The sequence below is a fragment of the Amblyomma americanum genome, chromosome 1 (genome assembly GCF_052857255.1).
Source record: "Amblyomma americanum isolate KBUSLIRL-KWMA chromosome 1, ASM5285725v1, whole genome shotgun sequence".
Taxonomy (NCBI): Eukaryota; Metazoa; Arthropoda; class Arachnida; order Ixodida; family Ixodidae; genus Amblyomma; species Amblyomma americanum.
In genome coordinates, this window is record NC_135497.1 from 28,343,480 (window position 1) to 28,363,253 (window position 19,774).

Here is a 19,774-nt window from a genome sequence, read left to right on the forward strand (position 1 = left end):
CTTTTATATCATGCATGTTTTCTTACTGATACTGCTATCAATAGAAAATGACACTGTTTTACCAGATAACACCAAAGGAAGCTGAATGACACTTCATGTACTGAATGTCAACTGTTCCAAATCCAGTTTGACAGGAGTACAAATGCATTTATGCATTCAACAAATCTTGGAGCACAGCCAGTAGCAACAATGCTATCTTCACGTCGCCGCGGGAAAACAGATCACACAGGAAATAGTAAAAAAGCCTCATTTTTCACACATAAAACAAGACATGTAAAGTAGTAGATGAATGAGGTATAAAAAAAACTGTGAAACTGATTATGATCAAAAGGTTTTTAGCAAAAAGTGCACTAAATCAGATTATCTATAGCGATGGTAGAAAGTGAACTGGCACAGTATATCACACATTTTGCGCGGCAAGATTGTGATGTTCGCGGCTAACAAAGAAGCCATCACCTCGTGCTTTCAACCCGTCTCTTACGAAGAAATGCTATATGATCCCTTCTGCATTGCCCGAAAGTAATTTTCCAGCAGTGTACTATTCACCTTCATAGGCAACCACCTATGGCATTCACATTAAGCCTTACAACATATGGCATTTACACTAAGCCTTCTTTCATCCAAAGTCGGTGCAGTACAGCATTTCAGCGTTCCAGAAGAGTTTCAGGCGCTTTCTGCGTTTTTCGAATTGCTCAAGTGCCACACTGCTTTTGTCCGCCGACCAAACAAAACCACGCTTCGGTAATAACAAAGATCTAAAGCAGCACCACGCTACAGAACAAAATGACAACGGTGCTGCAATGTTGACTGTTGGATTGGACTGACCGCAAACTGACATATGTGATGACGATGGCAGCAGTATTTAACGGGAGTTTTGAATTTACGAATGCTTTCAATTGAAAGTTTAACGAACGAAGTGGATATGATGTCGCACAATTTCGATAATTTCTAGAGGTATTATAACTTAGAATTAGTAACTGAGATGCTTAAAAATTGCGCAACACCTGCTTCCCACCCTTAAGTATTTTGGGTCATTGGCGGCCCTTGCACTACAGAAAGGATCGTGGAATCGGTCCAGTTTACAAAAGTATTCGCGTCAAACCCTGTAGCTGATGCAAAAAACTTCATGGAAGCAGATACGCATTTTGAATTAACGCGATTTCGAGCCAACTTGCCAATAATATTCATAAAATCTATTTCCGGGCTAAGTCTTTCTCGATAAACAGAATACAAAATATACATACACGAAAGGCGCAATTTTTTTGTGCGAAAAATAAAAAAACGTCCGTACTCATGTCCTGGGAAAATACTCAGCCGTACATACCTCGGACGTACGCTTCGTCTCTCATGTGGATATACAATACCGGACACTGGTCGTACGTCCGATGAACGTAAAGATAATTATGTCCGAAACCGGATTCTGTTCGTACGTCGATGGACGTCCAATATCGTCAAAGAACGTTCGGATCTAGTTTGGACGTCCGACGGATATCTGTGGTTGCTTGGGTGGCGCACACGCATAGAGAAAAAAAGTACAGGGCAGATTGCTTATTCAACCGGTTTTGTGCACTAAACTACCGTGGATGGTGTCGTTATACTCCGCTCCTTGTATGGGTACCGTCGCTTGCCGCAGTACACGGTGAAATAATAAAGGTTGTTCATAAAAAAATGGTGATGATATATCTCTGGTTCAACCTGGAGTGATGCGATAGCTACCGCTGGCCGAGTGAAACTTGTTTGGTTGAATTGCAAAGTCAATCTTTCGCCGCTCCGTTTCTCTGGGCGTTCTTTCTTCATCTTCGTCCCATTTGACACGGGGAATGCGCACAGCTGTTGCAGCTCGGTTTCGCCGGGGCGCCGCGCTGAAGGCAGCAGCAGGTGCTCCGAACCACGTGGATGGTCGCATGACCAACCACGTGACCAGCCACGGCGCCGCTCCGCCGGCAGCTGCTCCGCATCACGTGACCAAGTGGCGCGCCGCCAAGCTGAAGGCTCGAAATGCTACCGCAATGTTGCTATCTCTACAAAAAAGCAACATCCATTATGGCAGGTTGTCCACCTTACACGGCTATTACTACTGTGATATAGCTGCATAGTAAAAAGCGTTCCGCAAGAGCATGGCATCGTGTGAACTGATGTGTGAAACCTCCCTCCACCCTGCAGAGGCAACACGCACCAGCCACGTTCCTACCCCCTCATCATAGCAAGGGGACTGCCAGCCTACCTCTTCACCCCTCCTCTACGCTGGAATTAACTGTGCGTTCCCTGCAGATAAGTTGTATCCTACTACAAAGCGCAAGAAGAGGCGAGGAGGAAAGAAGCGCAGCTATGGCGCCATGGGCAAGGTGAAAACATTGCAAAGGCAATAAGCTGCGCCAGCAAGAAGGCAAAGCATTTGTCGTAAAAACGAAAGCGAGGTTGAAAAAAGGAGATGCGAAAGACAAAAGCACCCTGCTGTCGCAGCTTCAAGGCGTCAGTTCGTATGATCCGCCCGTCATTATTTTTTCACCCACAGGCAATATCCGCACAAAAATGAAACAGACCTTAAAAAAAACTTGTAGAACCAGACAAACGCAATGTAACGGGCACACAAATCAAAGATAGGGTGCGGAAAGCGCAAAGCGGTACAAAGCAGTGCAATGAGGGGCTGCCTGTGCCGCATGCAAGGGCAGGATTGATCAAGCGGCACAGAAGAGCAGGAATGCTACGAAATGCAGAAAAGAAATTGAAATCAAATCATGAATTAGGCAAAGCTTATCCGCATTTCAAACACCTGAAGCTGCTGCGCCCTTTACGGCCATGTCAGTTTCTGCTCCTCTGTTGCGCTTTGCGCTATCCTCAGCATTCGGAGAAAAAGTGCTAGGAGTGGCCGCACCTGGCACAGCGTAGGGGGGCACCATGCCTTCACCACCAGAGCCACGTCCGTTCATTCGCATCGCAGGGACCTGCATTACGACGAACTGCAAAGCAAGCAACGCAGCAGCCATGTCATGAGGCGTGAACGTGCGCAATCCGAAACGATGGTGCCACAGGGACAACCAAATGAAGACTGCATGGTACGCAAGAGCAGGCCCCTTCCAGTAAACACTCTGCAAGTCAAATACAGCCTGGCCCAATGCAGCACCCCCTTCAACACCAACCAAAGCACAGAGGTGAGGGCTACAGCAAGCATCACGTTCACCTTTAAACAAAGAGGAGTAAAGAGGGAGTAAGCTGTCCCATAGCGGACTTGCGTGTCTTTGTTTAGAGTACACCAACCGGACGCATGCGCACTGAGTGTCATGGGTTGACCTCGGCAGCCCGAAGAGAAGGACAGAAAATCGGAGGAAGTACGATCCAGATGTTCCACCGGCATCTCAAATGCAGAGCTCTCGACTGCAGCGTGCACCTGGAGCGACCCAGGGTTAGACCACCAACCTGGTGTCCGGGTACAGGCTGAGCCGGCATCAGGACGTTGGTGGCCGAGTCGATCCGGGTTCCGTACGGCACCCAGATGAGTGTGCCTTGCAGTGCGAGGGTCGGCGGCCCACCCATCGCAAACAACCAGCCCAGGGCCCGGAAATCGCCTGTGTGCGTGAATGAGTGTAGGGGAGAGAGAAAGCAAAATCAAAGAGGTTACGTATTAAGTCTACCAGCCAGATCTTATTCTGCCTACCAAATACAGGGTATAATAACACTACAAAAGCGATCATTCCAGATCACTACACAATAATCTCAGCCAGCTCGCAGCTCACCACTCCGCTGCTCCAGCGCTGGCGGGGCAGAGAATGTCACGTTTTAGGTGTGTGACGGAATGTTGCGATTTTAATGGTCGCTCTGCGCCCTCCCAACAGTGTATGGTTTTCAAATGGCGCGAGAAATGGCCCAAATTAGCTGAGAAACATCGGCGAGGGTAATCGCAGTTTAGAAACCCTAAAACTGAATGGCTAACACTAATGGCCGGCTAAGAATCTTCACTTGCAATCAGCTGCCTATCGGTAATCGCTAAAATTGAATTATTAGAATTTAGTCAATCACTAAATAGTTAACGTGACTCGCTTGTTTTTAACGTCCGCGAACACTGGTATTACTACGTCGAAAAAACCTTCTCTTTAGTCCGGAAACGGTTCTTTTTTTTTAACTAGTACCAAGCTTCCTTGAAACACCTGGCATATGAAACGCTTGCGCCTGGCGGTGGGATATTTCGGAAAATTTCTTTCAAGTACGGCCAGAGAATTGCTCAGATCGGGAACAAGAAACGGGAAACCAGGGGACATGTTCTCTAATCATTCATTCCATTTCCAATTCCTTTTGGTCGCGACATCAATCTTCGTATACGCAACAGCCAATGAGGATCCAAGCGACCAACCACAAACAAAGTTGCTTTGGCCGTGACACTGCCGCTTACCAGCGGTCAACTTTCTGTGGAACTGCAGCACAGGCTAGGCAAAAGGGGAAGGAGACTGGCCTTTGTTCCCGTGTCATAGGGAATGGGCTATCTCGGCGCTAGAGACCCCGCGCAGTCTCTCCAGCTCCCTCTCTTCACCCCTCATTATCATTATCAGTTTGACTACGGCCCCTGCAGGGCAAAGGCCTCTCCAATGTCTCTCCAATTAACCCTGTCCTCGGACAACTGCGGCCACCATATCCCCACAAACTTCTTAATCTCATTAGCCCAGCTAACCTACCGCCCCCTGCTACGCTTGCCTTCTTTTGGTATCCACCCCGTAACCATTAAGGAGCAGCGGTTATCTTGCCTTCGGTTTACATGCCCTGCCCAAGCCCATTTCTTCCTCTTAATTTCGACTAGGACGGCATAAACACCCGTTTATGACATCCTCTTTCACCACTCTGCACCTCTAAACCGAACACCTGCCTATATAGCCTCTGATGCGATGGCACAGAAAGTTGACTGCGAATTCACCCACTCCGCATCCAGTTCAGCTGAACTACTTGAACCACCAGTTCCTCTTTTTCTATTTTTTAAATTTATTTTTGGGGGAAGTAAATGGCACAGTATGTCTGATATATCGTTGGACACCTGAACCGCGCCGTAAGGGAAGGGATAAAGGAGGGTGTGAAAGAAGCAAGGAAGAAGAGGTGCTGTATTGGAGGGCACCGGAATCATTTCGACCACCTGAAATCTTTAACGTGCACTGACATCGCACAGCACACGGGCGCCTTAGCGTTTTGCCTCCATAAACACACAGCCACGCGGTCGGGTTCGAACCCGGGAACTCCGGATCAGTAGTCGAGTGCCCTAACCACTGAGCCACCGCGGCGGGTACCAGTTCCTCTGCCGAGACAGGATTAGCGCCGATCACGGAGTAAGATACACGGGTGGGGACACAGTGACCCACGCAATGCGAAGAACAAGTCCCCTAGTTCCAGTAGGTGTCATGAGACGATTCTCCGATAGGCGGCCCATTTTCGCACTTTATTTTTTGCATGGTTAGAAACCACCGCCCTGATGACAAAACAGTAACTAATAGGGCCCTCTCGTTCTTTCGTTCGTTCAACCGACCGTTGGCCGCCATCCCTTGCGTTACTCAGGCGCTCCCGGTCTGATTGCGCTGAACAATGGCCGGCTGCCCAAACACCACAAAACAAAGCCCACGAGCTGGCATCTGGCTTCTGTGGCAAAAAGAAAGTTCATGTATGTCTTCATAGATAGTTCATTTAGCTGTTTCACCGCACGGCGGGTAGAAGACGCTATCACAGGCCTTGTTTGGAGTGCAAGAATGGTACTTTTTGTTTCGGGCGTCCAGCGCGTTTCGAATGCTGTGTCCTCATGCTGTGTCCATGTGTTGCAGGGAAGATTAAATAATTTTCACAAATAGCATTTTTGAGGCAAATACATGGCTTTTGCGGGCACGGTATTGCCAGGCTTGGCGGACACCAGGAAACCGGTGAATTATTTTAACTCTTAAAATGGTTAACTAATTTTCAATAATTAACTTTTTAGCTATCAGAGATAGAAGCCTAGCTGCAATTAGAGAATTGTAAGCCGGTCGAAAGTAACCGCCGTTTTTTAGATCTTCGAAACGCGATTACCCTCAGCGCTGTGGCCCCACATATTTTGGCTGCATCATACCAAAATACCTGTGCATTTGAAGAGCATGCAGGCAATGCAACCCCTCCAGTGCACACAACTACATTCGAAGTAGCCAAATTTTGTCGATCCACAGCGGCAAGGGTAATCGCGTTTTCTAAATTATAAGAACTGGTATGGCGGTTACTAACAACCAGATAGATATACAGATCTCTATTTGCAACCGGGTGCCTAAATCTAATAGTGAAAAAGTTAATTATTAAAAATTAGTTAACCAGCTTACTAGTTAAGATTATTCACCGTTTTTCTGGTGTCCACCAACGTTCGCAATACCATGCCGCGAAAGCCATATTTTTACCTCAAAAATCCTATTGTTGAAAATCGCCGAAATTACTTTTTAAAGTCTTCCCTATAACACTCTGTGTAACTTACGCCGTGGTGCCTATCACACGTTCAAATGCATCGTCCCCGTCGTTCATCGGTGCCGGTCCGCCAGTGTGACATGGGTGCGTGTGCGAGTAAGTGGCGTGTTTCTGCCAAGATCACCGACGAGACTTCTCCATTGCCTACGTCCAATGGCTCCAGACCAAATGTACTAAAACAGAAATTAATCGCTGCAAAATACGACCCCTAATGTCCTTTCACTGTTCACGCACCCTTCCGACCACTTTTCCACCTTGTTAAGCCACAAATCTGGTCTCTCCAAGCGAGCCGTAACGAAGTCGCACGCGTGACAGACGAGGGTACGCCGGTGCACAGTACAAACAGAGAGGAAAACCTCGAAAAAACCGACACCGACAACGCCACTCAAAGTGACCACTCACTGATGGGGTAATCGGTCTCGAGGGCCGCGTCCGCACGGCCGAATAGTGGAGAGTCACAGCGCCAAGGAATCCTTGCCTCGATTTCTTCCACTGGCACAGGAAGGAAGCTCGTCTGCTAATGTAAAAAGAGGATGCGCACAATCATCTCGCTATACACTATTAACACTCCTGACAACATGCTGGTGCGTCACAAACGTTGCTGGGTCCGTCCTCACTGTCGCTGCTATCGTTTTCGCCAAGGTATACGTGTGCCGCGGCAGGTTCTGTATATTATTACCTTTCAGAAGGCTACGAAAATAACAAATACGCGTTGCCGATTTCCAATTTTCAGCAACTTCCTAATCCCATCGCTCGCTCGTTACGATTTTTGCAGTCAAAATTTTCCGTAGCCATGCCTAAATGTACTAATGCCTTCTGCTTCGTGTTGAACACGAGTGAGACGAATGGTTCGATTCGAGGCCTATCTCCTATCCATTCCTAATAATCGAAAAGACACGAATATTTTATACAAATCGGACACTCGAAATTGCAACGACAAGCATGCATTTTTCTCCCATCAGAGGCCAAGGCTTGGCGAGGTGCATTCAGAGCTGCACAGGAGCACAGCAGACGGACGGAGTTCTGTCACAGCTTCAAGGCGTCAGTTCGTATGATCGCCCGTCCTTATTTTTTCACCCACAGGCAATATCCGCACAAAAATGAACAGACCTTAAAAAAACTTGTAGAACCAGACAAACGCAATGTAACGAGCGGTACAAAGCAGTGCAATGAGGGCTGCCTGGGCCGCATGCAAGGGCGGGATTGATCAAGCGGCACGGAAGAGCAGGAATGCTACGAAATGCAGAAAAGAAATTGAAATCAAATCGTAAATTAGGCAAAGCTTATCCGCATTTCAAACACCTGAAGCTGCTGTGCCCTTTACGGCCATGTCAGTTTTCTGCTCCTCTGTTGCGCTTTGCGCTATCCTCAGCATTCGGAGAAAAAGTGCTAGGAGTGGCCGCACCTGACACAGCGTAGGGGGGCACCATGCCTTCACCACCAGAGCCACGTCCGTCCATTCGCATCGCAGGGACCTGCATTACGACGAACTGCAAAGCAAGCAAAGCAGCAGCCATGTCATGAGGCGTGAACGTGCGCAATCCGAAACGATGGTGCCACAGGGACCACCAACTGAAGACTGCATGGTACGCAAGAGCAGGCCCCTTCCAGTAAACACTCTGCAAGTCAAATACAGCCTGGCCCAATGCAGCACCCCCTTCAACACCAACCAAAGCACAGAGGTGAGGGCTACAGCAAGCATCACGTTCACCTTTAAACAAAGAGGAGTAAAGAGGGAGTAAGCTGTCCCATAGTGCACTTGCGTGTCTTTGTTTAGAGTCCACCAACCGGACGCATGCGCACTGAGTGACATGGGTTGACCTCGGCAGCCCGAAGAGAAGGACAGAAAATCGGAGGAAGTACGATCCAGATGTTCCACCGGCATCTCAAATTCAGAGCTCTCGACTGCAGCGTGCACCTGGAGCGACCCAGGGTTAGACCACCAACCTGGTGTCCGGGAACAGGCTGGGCCGGCATCAGGACGTTGGCGGCCGAGTCGATCCGGTTCCGTACGGCACCCAGATGAGTGTGCCTTGCAGTGCGGGGGTCGGCGGCCCACCCATTGCAAACGACCAGCCCAGGGCCCGGAAATCGCCTGAGTGCGTGAATGAGTGTAGGGGAGAGAGAAAGCAAAATCAAAGAGGTTACGTATTAAGTCTACCAGCCAGATCTTATTCTGCCTACCAAATACCAGGTATAATAACACTACAAAAGCGATCATTCCAGATCACTACACAATATTCTCAGCCAGCTCGCAGCTCACCACTCCGCTGCTCCAGCGCTGGCGGGGCAGAGAATGTCAGGTTTTAGTGTGTGACGGAATGTTGCGATTTTAATGGTCGCTCTGCGCCCTCCCAACAGTGTATGGTTTTCAAATGGCGCGAGAAATGGCCCAAATTAGCTGAGAAACATCGGCGTGGGGTAATTGCGGTTTAGAAACCCTAAACCTGAATGGCTAACACTAATGGCCAGCTAAGAATCTTCACTTGCAATCAGCTGCCTATCGGTAATCGCTAAAATTGAATTATTAGAATAGTCAATCACTAAATATTTAACGTGACTCGCTTGTTTTTAACGTCCGCGAACACTGGTATTACTACGTCGAAAAAACCTTCTCTTTAGTCCGGAAACCGTTCTTTTTTTTAACTAGTACCAAGCTTCCTTGAAACACCTGGCATATGAAACGCTTGCGCCTGGCGGTGGGATATATCGGAAAATTTCTTTCAAGTACGGCCAGAGAATTGCTCAGATCTGGAACAAGAAACGGGAAACCAGGGGACATGCTCTCTAATCATTCATTCCATTTCCAATTCCTTTTGGTCACGACATCAATCTTCGTATACGCAACAGCCAATGAGGATCCAAGCGACCAACCATAAACAAAGTTGCTTTGGCCGTGACACTGCCGCTTACCAGCGGTCAACTTTCTGTGGAACTGCAGCACAGGCTAGGCAAAAGGGAAAGGAGACTGACCTTTGTTCGCGTGTCATAGGGAATGGGCTATCTCGGCGCTAGAGACCCCGCGCAGTCTCTCCAGCTCCCTCTCTTCACCCCTCATTATCATTATCAGCTTGACTACGGCCCCTGCAGGGCAAAGGCCTCTCCCATGTCTCTCCAATTAACCCTGTCCTCGGACAACTGCGGCCACCATATCCCCACAAACTTCTTAATCTCATTAGCCCAGCTAACCTTCTACCGCCCCCTGCTACGCTTGCCTTCTTTTGGTATCCATTCCGTTACCATTAAGGAGCAGCGGTTATCTTGCCTTCGGTTTACATGCCCTGCCCAAGCCCATTTCTTCCTCTTAATTTCGACTAGGACATCATAAACACCCGTTTATGACATCCTCTTTCACCACTCTGCACCTCTAAACCGAACACCTGCCTATATATAGCCTCTGATGCGATGGCACAGAAAGTTGACTGCAAGTTCACCCACTCCGCATCCAGTTCAGCTGAACTACTTGAACCACCAGTTCCTCTTTTTCTATTTTTTAATTAGTTTGGGGGGAGTAAATGGCACAGTATGTCTGATATATCGTTGGACACCTGAACCGCGCCGTAAGGGAAGGGATAAAGGAGGGAGTGAAAGAAAAAAGGAAGAAGAGGTGCCGTAGTGGAGGGCACCGGAATCATTTCGACCACCTGAAATCTTTTACGTGCACTGACATCGCACAGCACACGGGCGCCTTAGCATTTTGCCTCCATAAAAACACAGCCACTGCGGTCGGGTTCGAACCCGGGAACTCCGGATTAGTAGTCGAGTGCCCTAACCACTGAGCCACCGCGGCGGGTACCAGTTCCTCTGCCGGGACAGGATAAGCGCCGATCACGGAGTAAGATACACGGCTGGGGACACATTGACCCACGCAGTGCGAAGAACAAGTCCCCTAGTTCCAGTAGGTGTCATGAGACGATTCTCTGATAGGCGGCCCATTTTCGCACGTTATTTTTTGCATGGTTAGAAACCACCGCCTTGATGACAAAGCAGTAACTCATAGTGCCCTCTCGTTCTTTCGTTCGTTCAACCGACCGTTGGCCGCCATCCCTTGCGTTCGTCAGGCACTCCCGGTCTGATTGCGCTGAACAATGGCCGGCTGCCCAAACACTACAAAACAAGCCCACGAGCTGGCATCTGGCTTCTGTGGTAAAGAGAATGTTCATGTATGTCTTCATAGATAGTTCGTTTAGCTGTTTCACCGCACGGCGGGTAGAAGACGCTATCACAGGCCTTGTTCGGGGGTGCAAGAATGGTAATGTTTGTTTCGGGCGTCCAGCGCGTTTCGAATGCTGTGTCCTCATGTTGTGTCCGTGTGGTGCAGGGGAGATTAAATAATTTTCAAAAATAGCATTTTTGAGGCAAATACATGGCTTAAGCGGCACGGTATTGCAGGCTTGGCGGACATGAGGAAACGGTGAATCTTTTTAACTCGTAAAATGGTTAACTAATTTTCAATAATTAACTTTTTAACTATCAGAGATAGAAGCCTAGCTGCCATTAGAGACTTGTAGCCGGTCGAAAGTAACCGCCTTTTTTTTAGAACTTCGAAAACGCGATTACCCTCAGCACTGTGGCCCCAGATATTTTGGCTGCATCACACCAAAATACCTGTGCATTTGAAGAGCATGCAGGCAATCCAACCGCTCCAGTGCACGCAACTACATTCGAAGTAGCCAAATTTTTTCGATCCACAGCGGCAAGGGAAATCGCGTTTTCTGAATTATAAAAACTGGCATGGCGGTTACTAACAACCAGATAGACATACAGATCTCTAATTTGCAACCGGGCGCCTAAATCTAATAGTTAAAAAGGAAATAGAAATAATAATAATTCATAAATGCGAGGTCAATAGGGGAAATATTTGAACATTACTGATCAGAAAGGAGAATAAAAACAACCACACGCCGCTGGTGGGATCTGAACCCGCGACCTCGAATCCCACCGGTGGCATGTGGCTGCTGTTTCTTCTGCTTTCGAATCAATTATTAAAAAGTATTTATTTTATTAAGCTCATATTCATGAACACCAGACATTCTTTTTAAAACAATACATCCCCTATGCTTCGTGGTGTCGACGACTACAGGCTTTCGTCATGTATACGTCTTAACGAACTTCTATTTTCCCTTCCCCTTGTCTGCTCTCTGGCAATGTTTGAAATATCCGTATATATACATTTGTAAATAGCTTGATTCCTTAATGTTCCCAGAAAAGGTGCAAGATAGTAAATGTCCTGTTTCAATGTTCTCACAGTTATCCCATCATGCACTTTTGCCAGGTTTGTGCGAGATTTACGACTGCTGTGACCTGACAATCGCCCATGGCCTTCTGTAAAAGTCTCACGAACTCGTGGCTCCTCTATTCCCGAGAACATTAAACTGTTCACCTCTCAGTAAAATACTGACATTGCTAAATAGCTGTATTTCGTCATGCCTCACAAAAACAGAGCGCCGACGACGAAGCGCAGCGAAGGAGTACAGGTTTTTGTTTCGTCAACGTATTTCCTTCTCTAATCCAGCCCTGAAATGGCAGCGCTCTACCAGTAAATTATATGTGCGTGCAATTGAAGCAGAAGCGCGGATCTACCCAAGCGGATCCCAAACAGCACTTGTCCTCAAAGCCACCATCGTTGTTCGACTGAGGTGCCCCCTCTAAATATAGCCAGCTGGCGAGCGTTCCAATCCATGTACTTACGATTCGCGGCGCTTGTAATCTTCTGCCTGCTCCTTGTACATCCACCTCCTAGTCAGACGGGACTGATGCTGGACCCGTTGAAAGTATAGATGCCCGCTTGGGATGTAGCCAGAATTCCCGGGAGCAATATCTGCGCATGCGTCGCGCGCGTCGGTCACGCTGCATGCACTGAGCAAGGGCCGTGGCCCCCTCTCAGAGGAATGCCGAGGACAACATACATCGAACTTCTAAGCAAAAAAGAAATTTCCACCCCACTCCCTCCCACAAAAAAAATTGGGCAGAGACACTCAAGAGTGCCTGCGTGTGAGAATGAGAAAGCATTGTTGTCCCTGGGAGCACTGTTCACGTGCCTAATGTTCGTACATGCATTAAAGTTCTTTTGCGCTTCTTCGGCGTTTGCGTGTTTGCGTGGGCGACCACGGTTCACTACGGGTGGTTCCAATGTCGGAACTTTAGACGTTAATGGTTCGCTGTTCATTACACGAGCACACACAAAACCGGCCGCAATGAAATCCAGCGACGATGTATGACACCACCCATCCACACACGCGCACATATGACACTAGCCGGAACGCTGTACGATGAACGATTGCATCACAATTTTGGTACGAAAGACTGGGAATTGAGGGTGCATATGAAGTCGTTTCAAACCCCTGTCGCAAGCTCGACTCCAACTTGACTACCACGTATGTAACCTGTGGGGGTCGACGAGTCGGCATCGAAATCTGTCGCAGAAATGGCCTGGATCGAGATAGTGTCTGGTGACAGGCAGCTAACTACATGGGCGCCGTAGTGTCGAACACCGGCAGCCGTTGGGAGGACAGGCACAACCATGTGGCCGGCTGTCAACCGTTCGTCAGATGGCAAGGGCCAATGCCTTGGTGCATGCAAACCGAAGAGCTTCATTCGACCCGACACCGTCCCTTTAGGAAGCCGCCGGTGAAAGCAGAGGTCGCTACGGGGCGCAACAAAGATTGTCCCCCAAAGGGAGACTGATTGCGCGACAGTGACCTCTCCGGCTTACCGCAACGTCCTAAGCGTGGACACCGCACGGGGTGTCATAAGTAAAGGTCTTCTACGAAGCCGCCGGATTGACCCGTGCAGAAAGGGACTCCGGGATCCGTTGCTTTTTTTGTTACCTTGAGAGAGGGTTTCGTGTGCACTATCAAAGTTGTAGGGCGCGACCCACTTTTGCGCTGATCGCTCTGTGCATCGCATTTTGTTGATAATTTGATTACATTTTTGGACTTTGTCTTTTGGGGAGGTGTTATGAATACTGCCAAAGTTGAAGGGGGCAGCACGCAGCAATGCAGCAATCGTGTCGAGGCTTGCCTGCTTCCTGTATGTGCCCGAGGGTTTAAAACCGAGACCGCGGGACCCCAATGCGTCGTTCTGGGCTGGGTTTAGATGCTCTGCATCTTTGGTTATGCCGAGGAGGGAAGATTTTGCTGTTAGCCATTTCGGTCTCATTTGCCACCATCTTTAATATGCTGTACATTGTGTAAATCTCCTGTATATAAACTTCTGTCCATTTCCTCGTCAATTCCCTCCGTTGGTAGTCGTGATTACACCGTACGGGGCACCTCAGGTGCAAGGAGCCTTCAAGTCAACAAACCGTCTCTGACGGCGCACCGCTGGTGCACGGAAGAGAACCATCGCAACTTTACTGACGGTATATACCTTAAGTAAAGTAACAATGGTGCTCCTCCTTGCAACATTGGTGCGCCGTCAGAGCCGGTTTGTATATGCAACGAGAAATCATATGACACTACCAGGGACGGAGTACGACAAACGGTTGCGTCAAAATTTTGGCACTAACGTAGTCGGCAGAACTGGCGCCACATTGAGGCCAGCTAGTGGGGAGTGTGTATAGACAAACATGTACGTGAATATCTGAAATGGTGGTGATCAGCTTGTGTGCGCGTCATAAGGCCGCTTGATGACGTCACCCTAATTTTGTTGCCATCGCTAGGATTTTGTGTGCCATATGAGGGTACACACATACACACGCCACCGGCTTTTCTCGTAATTGAACTAGTAATGCTTTCGCATTTAAATAAAAAGCAGTCTTGAGTGCACCGCTTTTTCTTTGCGGAGATGATCGCTGGCGTCAACACCTGTAATTGGCTGTAGGTATTCTCTAGCATATAAAACCTCTATTTTCAACGCGAATGGCCTCAGTAGTTTACAGATTAAAGTCAAGTTAAGTTTGTCCTCAAGTGCCCAATAAATGTAAGTGATTTTACAAACACATCAGTCCATGCAATATCATTCGCGTCCACATTTCTTCACAAGTGAGTCGACGTTTACTCTGCGAATGTCGTTACGAAGCGTAGCTTATCTTTTTAAGTTGGCTTCCTGCGCACGCGTTTTGCTAGCAATTCTTTCTCATGTTCGACACAAGCGTAAATAAAAATACTGTTGTAGGGTGTGCACGCCGCTTTTCCTTCATTAGCGGCAGCACCTGCGCGTAACCCTATCGCCTACTGCATGGGCAAAAGATAAAGGCGGCTATAGAAATAGTTGAGGGGACTTACCCAGGTCCCAGTTCTCCTCCTCGACGCTTTCCTCTGGATCCGTTCCTGGAAAGAAATGTCGGTGTCACACATTCAGGGGGCTTCGACGTGTTGCCACGCGACCAAGGTTGCTCGTTGCGTGCTCTGCAGACTGCGCGAACTCAGTCCACGGGAAAACTGAAGAAACAAGCAGCGGCGTGACTCATGCAATCGCACTGGTATCAGTTAAGTCCTAAATGGGCGACAAGTTTACCGAGCAGGAAAGTGGTTTGGTTTGCTTTGCTTTACGTGGGTTTAATGTCCCAAAGCGACTCAGGCTATGAGAAACGGCGTATCCAGAAATTTTGACCACCTGGTGTTCTTTAACGTACACTGATATTGTACAGTACACGGTCCTGTAGGATCCATCGAAATTGTACCGCCGCTGCCGGAATCGCATCCGCGTCTTTCGGGTCTGCAGCCGAGCGCTGTAAACACTGAGCCACCTCGAAGGCAGGCGACAAAACACCGTGAAGCACAGGGTACCGGAATCGTGCATAAGGTAGACACTTATGCTAGACTGAGAAAAGGATAGGATTATTAATAAAAGAATTCTGAGATAAACACCAACAATGGAACGGGCTACAGGAAAAACATTGGTGCTAGTAAAAGAGAAGCTTCAAAAGTCCGCGTACATTTAGTGAGGTTTTTTGCCGAAAGTTTTCTATTCAGGAAAAATACTACCCGTAATCATTCCCTTCTCTACATAACCTCCATACATATCACAGCTCCCTTGAAGGAGGCAGATGTATTATTGAAAGCACTCGTGAAATTTTTTTTTTGCACCACGGTGCGGATGACGTATTTTCAAACTACGCAGTTTTTCCAACGCATGCTCGCCTTTGTTCTGGACAACAGACAAAAATCGAGGAGAGCTAGGTCCGGTGATTCAGTTGGATGATGCAAAAAAAAAATGATGCTCAAGAGGTGAATGATGAAGGCGATGGTCATGTAGCGATGGGCTGCACGTTGCCGCCGTGAAGGAACTAGTTGCAGAAATGTTTGACCGGGGATGGCACGCTTTGTGTCACTCGAAAAACCTCCCCGAGTTGTTTCACAGACCGCACATCGCCTGTAACGGTCTGCTTCTCCCCAAATTCCGTCCTGAGTGGAAAGCAAAAATGGCAAACATCCATCAGACGGATTGCATTAAACTGAGCAGTTGCGCTAGTTGGCACGTGTTCGTGGTTAATGAACGACAACGCTGCGTTGAGCACGACGTTGTCTTTTTGGGCTCGTTAACCGTGATCACTCAGATGAACTTCATTCATTCATCTGGCTTTGCCTGTTCCGGGGCTGATTTTCACTGCGGGAACCCTTTTACGGAGCACACAGTGGGCCTGCGCGTGGATGAAGTCCATACAATTTGGCAGCAGCCCCAAGGTGCGCCCCTGTAGCGACGTCGATGACGAAGAGGTTGAAGCCTGAAGCGTGAGCTCGAGCGCTCGCGGGTCTCAGAACATTATCCGCAACTGGCCCAGTCAGCAGCGTCTAAGGACCGCTCCACTGTCTCACCAGCCATAGCTACCTGCCATCTCTCAATAAATGTGGACAACGTTCAACACATCCTCCTCCAAGGCCCGGAGGATGTCCCGGAAGTTCTTCCGATCCGTTGCGATTCACTGTGATCGTTCTATGATAACTCAAGAGGTAGTGAAGCGCTTTGAAGCTACGTCAGGGTGCCTTATAATGCGCAGCTACAAAAGGAAACATAATCAAGAAGACACATGTGCACTCTGCGGTAAATTTGTGGAAACAAACACCTTATACTCAAATATCCAGGCACAATCACTCTTCTTGAGGCATTAGAGTTTAGAGATAACATTGGTCACGTAAGTAAATCAGCGCGATAGAAGTTAAAAAAAACGCGATTGGAAGATTGGTGGCTCAAAAGCAGAGGTGACATAAGGTTAGTAGTGTAGGACTGAAAGCATACTTAAATGGCGAACTTTAACACGCAGCTGTGACACAGTTAAATAAAAATAAAGCCGGGCATAGTGGCAACAGCCTCCACACAGTTTCAAAGGGGTCGCTACTTTCTTCCGTTTTTCATTCCTCCCTCCCCTCTTTTCCTTCCTTCCCTCCCTCTCTTCCTTCTCTCCTTACTTCCCTTCCTTCCGTCCTTCCTTTCCTCCCTCCCGCCCACCCTTCTTCCCTTCCTTCCCTCCCTCTCTTCCTTGAATAATTGTGCGGCGCGTCGCAGCGGAAATTTCCAACTTGTTGGAACCTCGCCGCTCATCGCCACGACGACTCAAAACAGGTTTTCCCGCCGCGATGGCAGGATTCGCTAGCATTTTCGCTTGCATGTGAAACAGGCTTTTCCCAGCGCAGAGTAGCACATCACCGCTGCTTCAACGGCGGAAAATTTTTATCCCTTCACTAACGCGTTTTCTCTTTAATTCCTGTTGGCAGTGAAATATTGACTTTGTACCCTCTTTATGTAATGCCTTCGGGCCTTCAACGGGACATGCACTTAAAGAATCGATTTTTTTCCTCAAAGTACCATTTTTGGTATTTTCTTGCATTATTATGTGTAAGCCTTCCTCTTCCATGTCCAACAATACCAACGTCAAATATAAACGCGGAGTTACCACAACCTCTGATATAAGCACGCCAAGTGGCCAAAAATGAGCAGAATTGAACTACTTTCAAGACGGTAACAAATCTTAATACCGGCGTTTCTCACCATTGCCGCGCTGCAAGTCGGCAGAGAAAGCCTTCTTCTTTCCGACGCGTCCTCCAGTATTTTCACAGCTCTAAAAAATAGAATATCGAAGCTACCGATCTCGGCCACTGGACCAGAGTTTCCGGGGTCGAACCCTACCACGGTGGCTGCGTTTTTATGGAGGTAAAACGCTAAGGCGCCCGTGTGTTGTGCGATGTCAGTGGACGTTAAAGATCCCCAGGTGGTCAAAATTATTCCGGAGCCCTCCACTCCGGCACCTCTTTCTTCATTTCCTCTTTCACTCCCTCCTTTATCCCTTCCCTTACGGTGCGGTTCAGATGTCCAACGATATATGAGACAGATACTGCACCATTTCCTTTCCCCCAAAACCAATTATTATTATTATTAAGCTACTGATCTCACGTCCCCAGATGCTGCACTGTCTCGTTGAATAAATTGAAACGCGTTTTCCTGCTTTTATCCTTTTCATGCAACCTCAGTGCTTGTGCACGGCATTCTTGCACTTATGCTTGTTACATCCCATAGAAATTTGATGTGGATATGCTTCACTGCAAGCGGAATGCAGTTGTGCTATATTTATTGCAATTCTTAGTTGCGGATAGGATTCAACTCTTTTACAATTATTGTAAAATGATTATTTTTTACAGATATGTAAAATCACTGTAAAATGATTTTAAATAGACATTCTGAACAGCATGATTTTATTAATTCGGAAATTTCATGCCAGCCACTCTTTTTCTCACAGCATAAAATGTATCATAGTCGGTATAATGGGATATTTTTCAATGCTGTTGTATATTTATACTGGTGACGAATAGATGCACAATAGCTTTGGTATATTTCATCTGCATGAACTGCAAGAATTAAACCAAGCAAGATAGGCGAGAAGGAACACCTCATATAGAAACAACTGACAAAGGTCTCTCTTCTGCGAAACTTTCAGCCACTTGGTACAAATATTTACAAAAATGTTTTTTTTTCTGGTGGGTGTCCCCTTAAGGGAACAATAAATTATATATGGTTTATGGGGATTTAACGTCCCAAAGCGACTCAGGCTATGAGAGACGCGGTAGTGGAGGGCTCCGGAAATTTCGACCACCTGGGGTTCTTAATGTGCACTCACATCGCAATAAATGAAATATATGCCAACGTTGCCTCTAGTACGAATTCGTAGTATTCTGCGTAAGAGCTAGTTCATGCGACAGTTGGTCTAGTATGAACTAGAATATGAAAAACATCAACTGATATGGGACACCCGCAAGCACACATCAGCTCTTATGTGTTTGGTATGAAACACATATCGCCTCAAGAGTGGCTCGTATATAAACTCGTACGTGTTTCGTTCGGGCTAAAGTATGCTACATTCATGCTTGCACACTCCTGACTTTCTCTAAAAAAATAAAGAAAGGCTTCGAAGCGTCAGTATGACTTCTAAAACACACATCGTTCTTCAGACCACGTGGCCATCCACTTGAAGGCTACAGTGCAGCAAACAAAGTATCGCAGGGACCGTTGCACTGTGATCACTGCATATGCACAGCAAAAACTGCCTACATAAAGTTGGAGCCTATTTTCATTACAAATTAGAGTTCCGCTTCAGTACAAAGCGGTAGTGCAGTTTGGTTTGGTTCATTGGTTTGGTTTATCGCATTTTAACGACCCAGAGCGACTCAGGGTATGAGAGACGGACATAAAACATGATATGAAAAGTAGTAGATGAATGAGGTATAAAAAAACTGTTTAACTGATTATGATGAAAAGGTTTTCAGCAAAAAGTGCACTAAATCTGATTATCTATAGCGATGGTAGCAAGTGAACTGGCACAGAATATCACACATTTTGCGCGGCAAGATTGTGATGTTCGCGGCTAACAAAGAAGCCATCACCTCGTGCTTTCAACCCCAGTCTCTTACGAACAAATGCTATATGATCCTTCTGCATTGCCCGAAAGTAATTTTCCAGCAGTGTACTACTCACCTTCATAGGCAACCACCTATGGCATTCACACTAAGCCATACCACCTATGGCATTCACACTAAGCCTTCTTTCATCCAAAGTCGGCGCAGTACAGCATTCCAGCGTTCCAGAAGAGCTTCAGGCGCTTCCTGCGTCTTTCGAATTGCTCAAGTGCCACACCGCTTTTGTCCGCCGACCAAACAAAACCACGCTTCGGTAATACCAAAGATCTAAAGTAGCACCACGCTACACAACAAAATGACAACGGTGCCGCAATGTTGACTGTTGGATTGGATTGGATTGTTGGAGTGGATATGATGTCGCACAATTTCGATAATTTGTAGAGGCATTATAAACTTAGAATTAGTAACTGAGATGCTTCAAAATTGCGCAACACCTGCTTCCACCCTTATTATTATTTTGGGTCATTGGC

The 19,774-nt window shown here is 47.4% G+C and overlaps 1 protein-coding gene and 1 long non-coding RNA gene across 10 annotated transcripts in view; both read right to left on the minus strand.

Moving 5' to 3' along the window:
- The window catches only part of LOC144112224 (uncharacterized), a 44,021-nt gene that overhangs the window by 17,072 nt on the left and 7,175 nt on the right, over nt 1-19,774 (minus strand). For 2 of the 9 annotated variants that reach the window (XM_077645179.1, XM_077645180.1), the window contains exons 3-6: nt 8,401-8,548; nt 6,856-6,970; nt 3,418-3,566; nt 2,876-2,960 (exon numbers count right to left, since the gene is read on the minus strand). In XM_077645179.1, coding sequence (XP_077501305.1) covers nt 2,876-2,960; nt 3,418-3,566; nt 6,856-6,970; nt 8,401-8,430 — 379 coding nt within the window. In that variant the 5' untranslated portion in view covers nt 8,431-8,548. Of the gene's footprint in view, nt 1-2,875; nt 2,961-3,417; nt 3,567-6,855; nt 6,971-7,755; nt 7,944-8,400; nt 8,549-19,774 lie in introns of all 9 variants that reach the window. The other 7 variants (XM_077645185.1, XM_077645187.1, XM_077645182.1 and 4 more) reach the window with 6 other exon arrangements.
- Nucleotides 12,169-19,623, minus strand: LOC144131687 (uncharacterized). Its single transcript, XR_013314708.1, has 3 exons — nt 19,363-19,623; nt 14,682-14,726; nt 12,169-12,274 (listed from the first exon to the last, which is right to left on the minus strand). It is a non-coding gene; the product is annotated as an uncharacterized LOC144131687 (long non-coding RNA).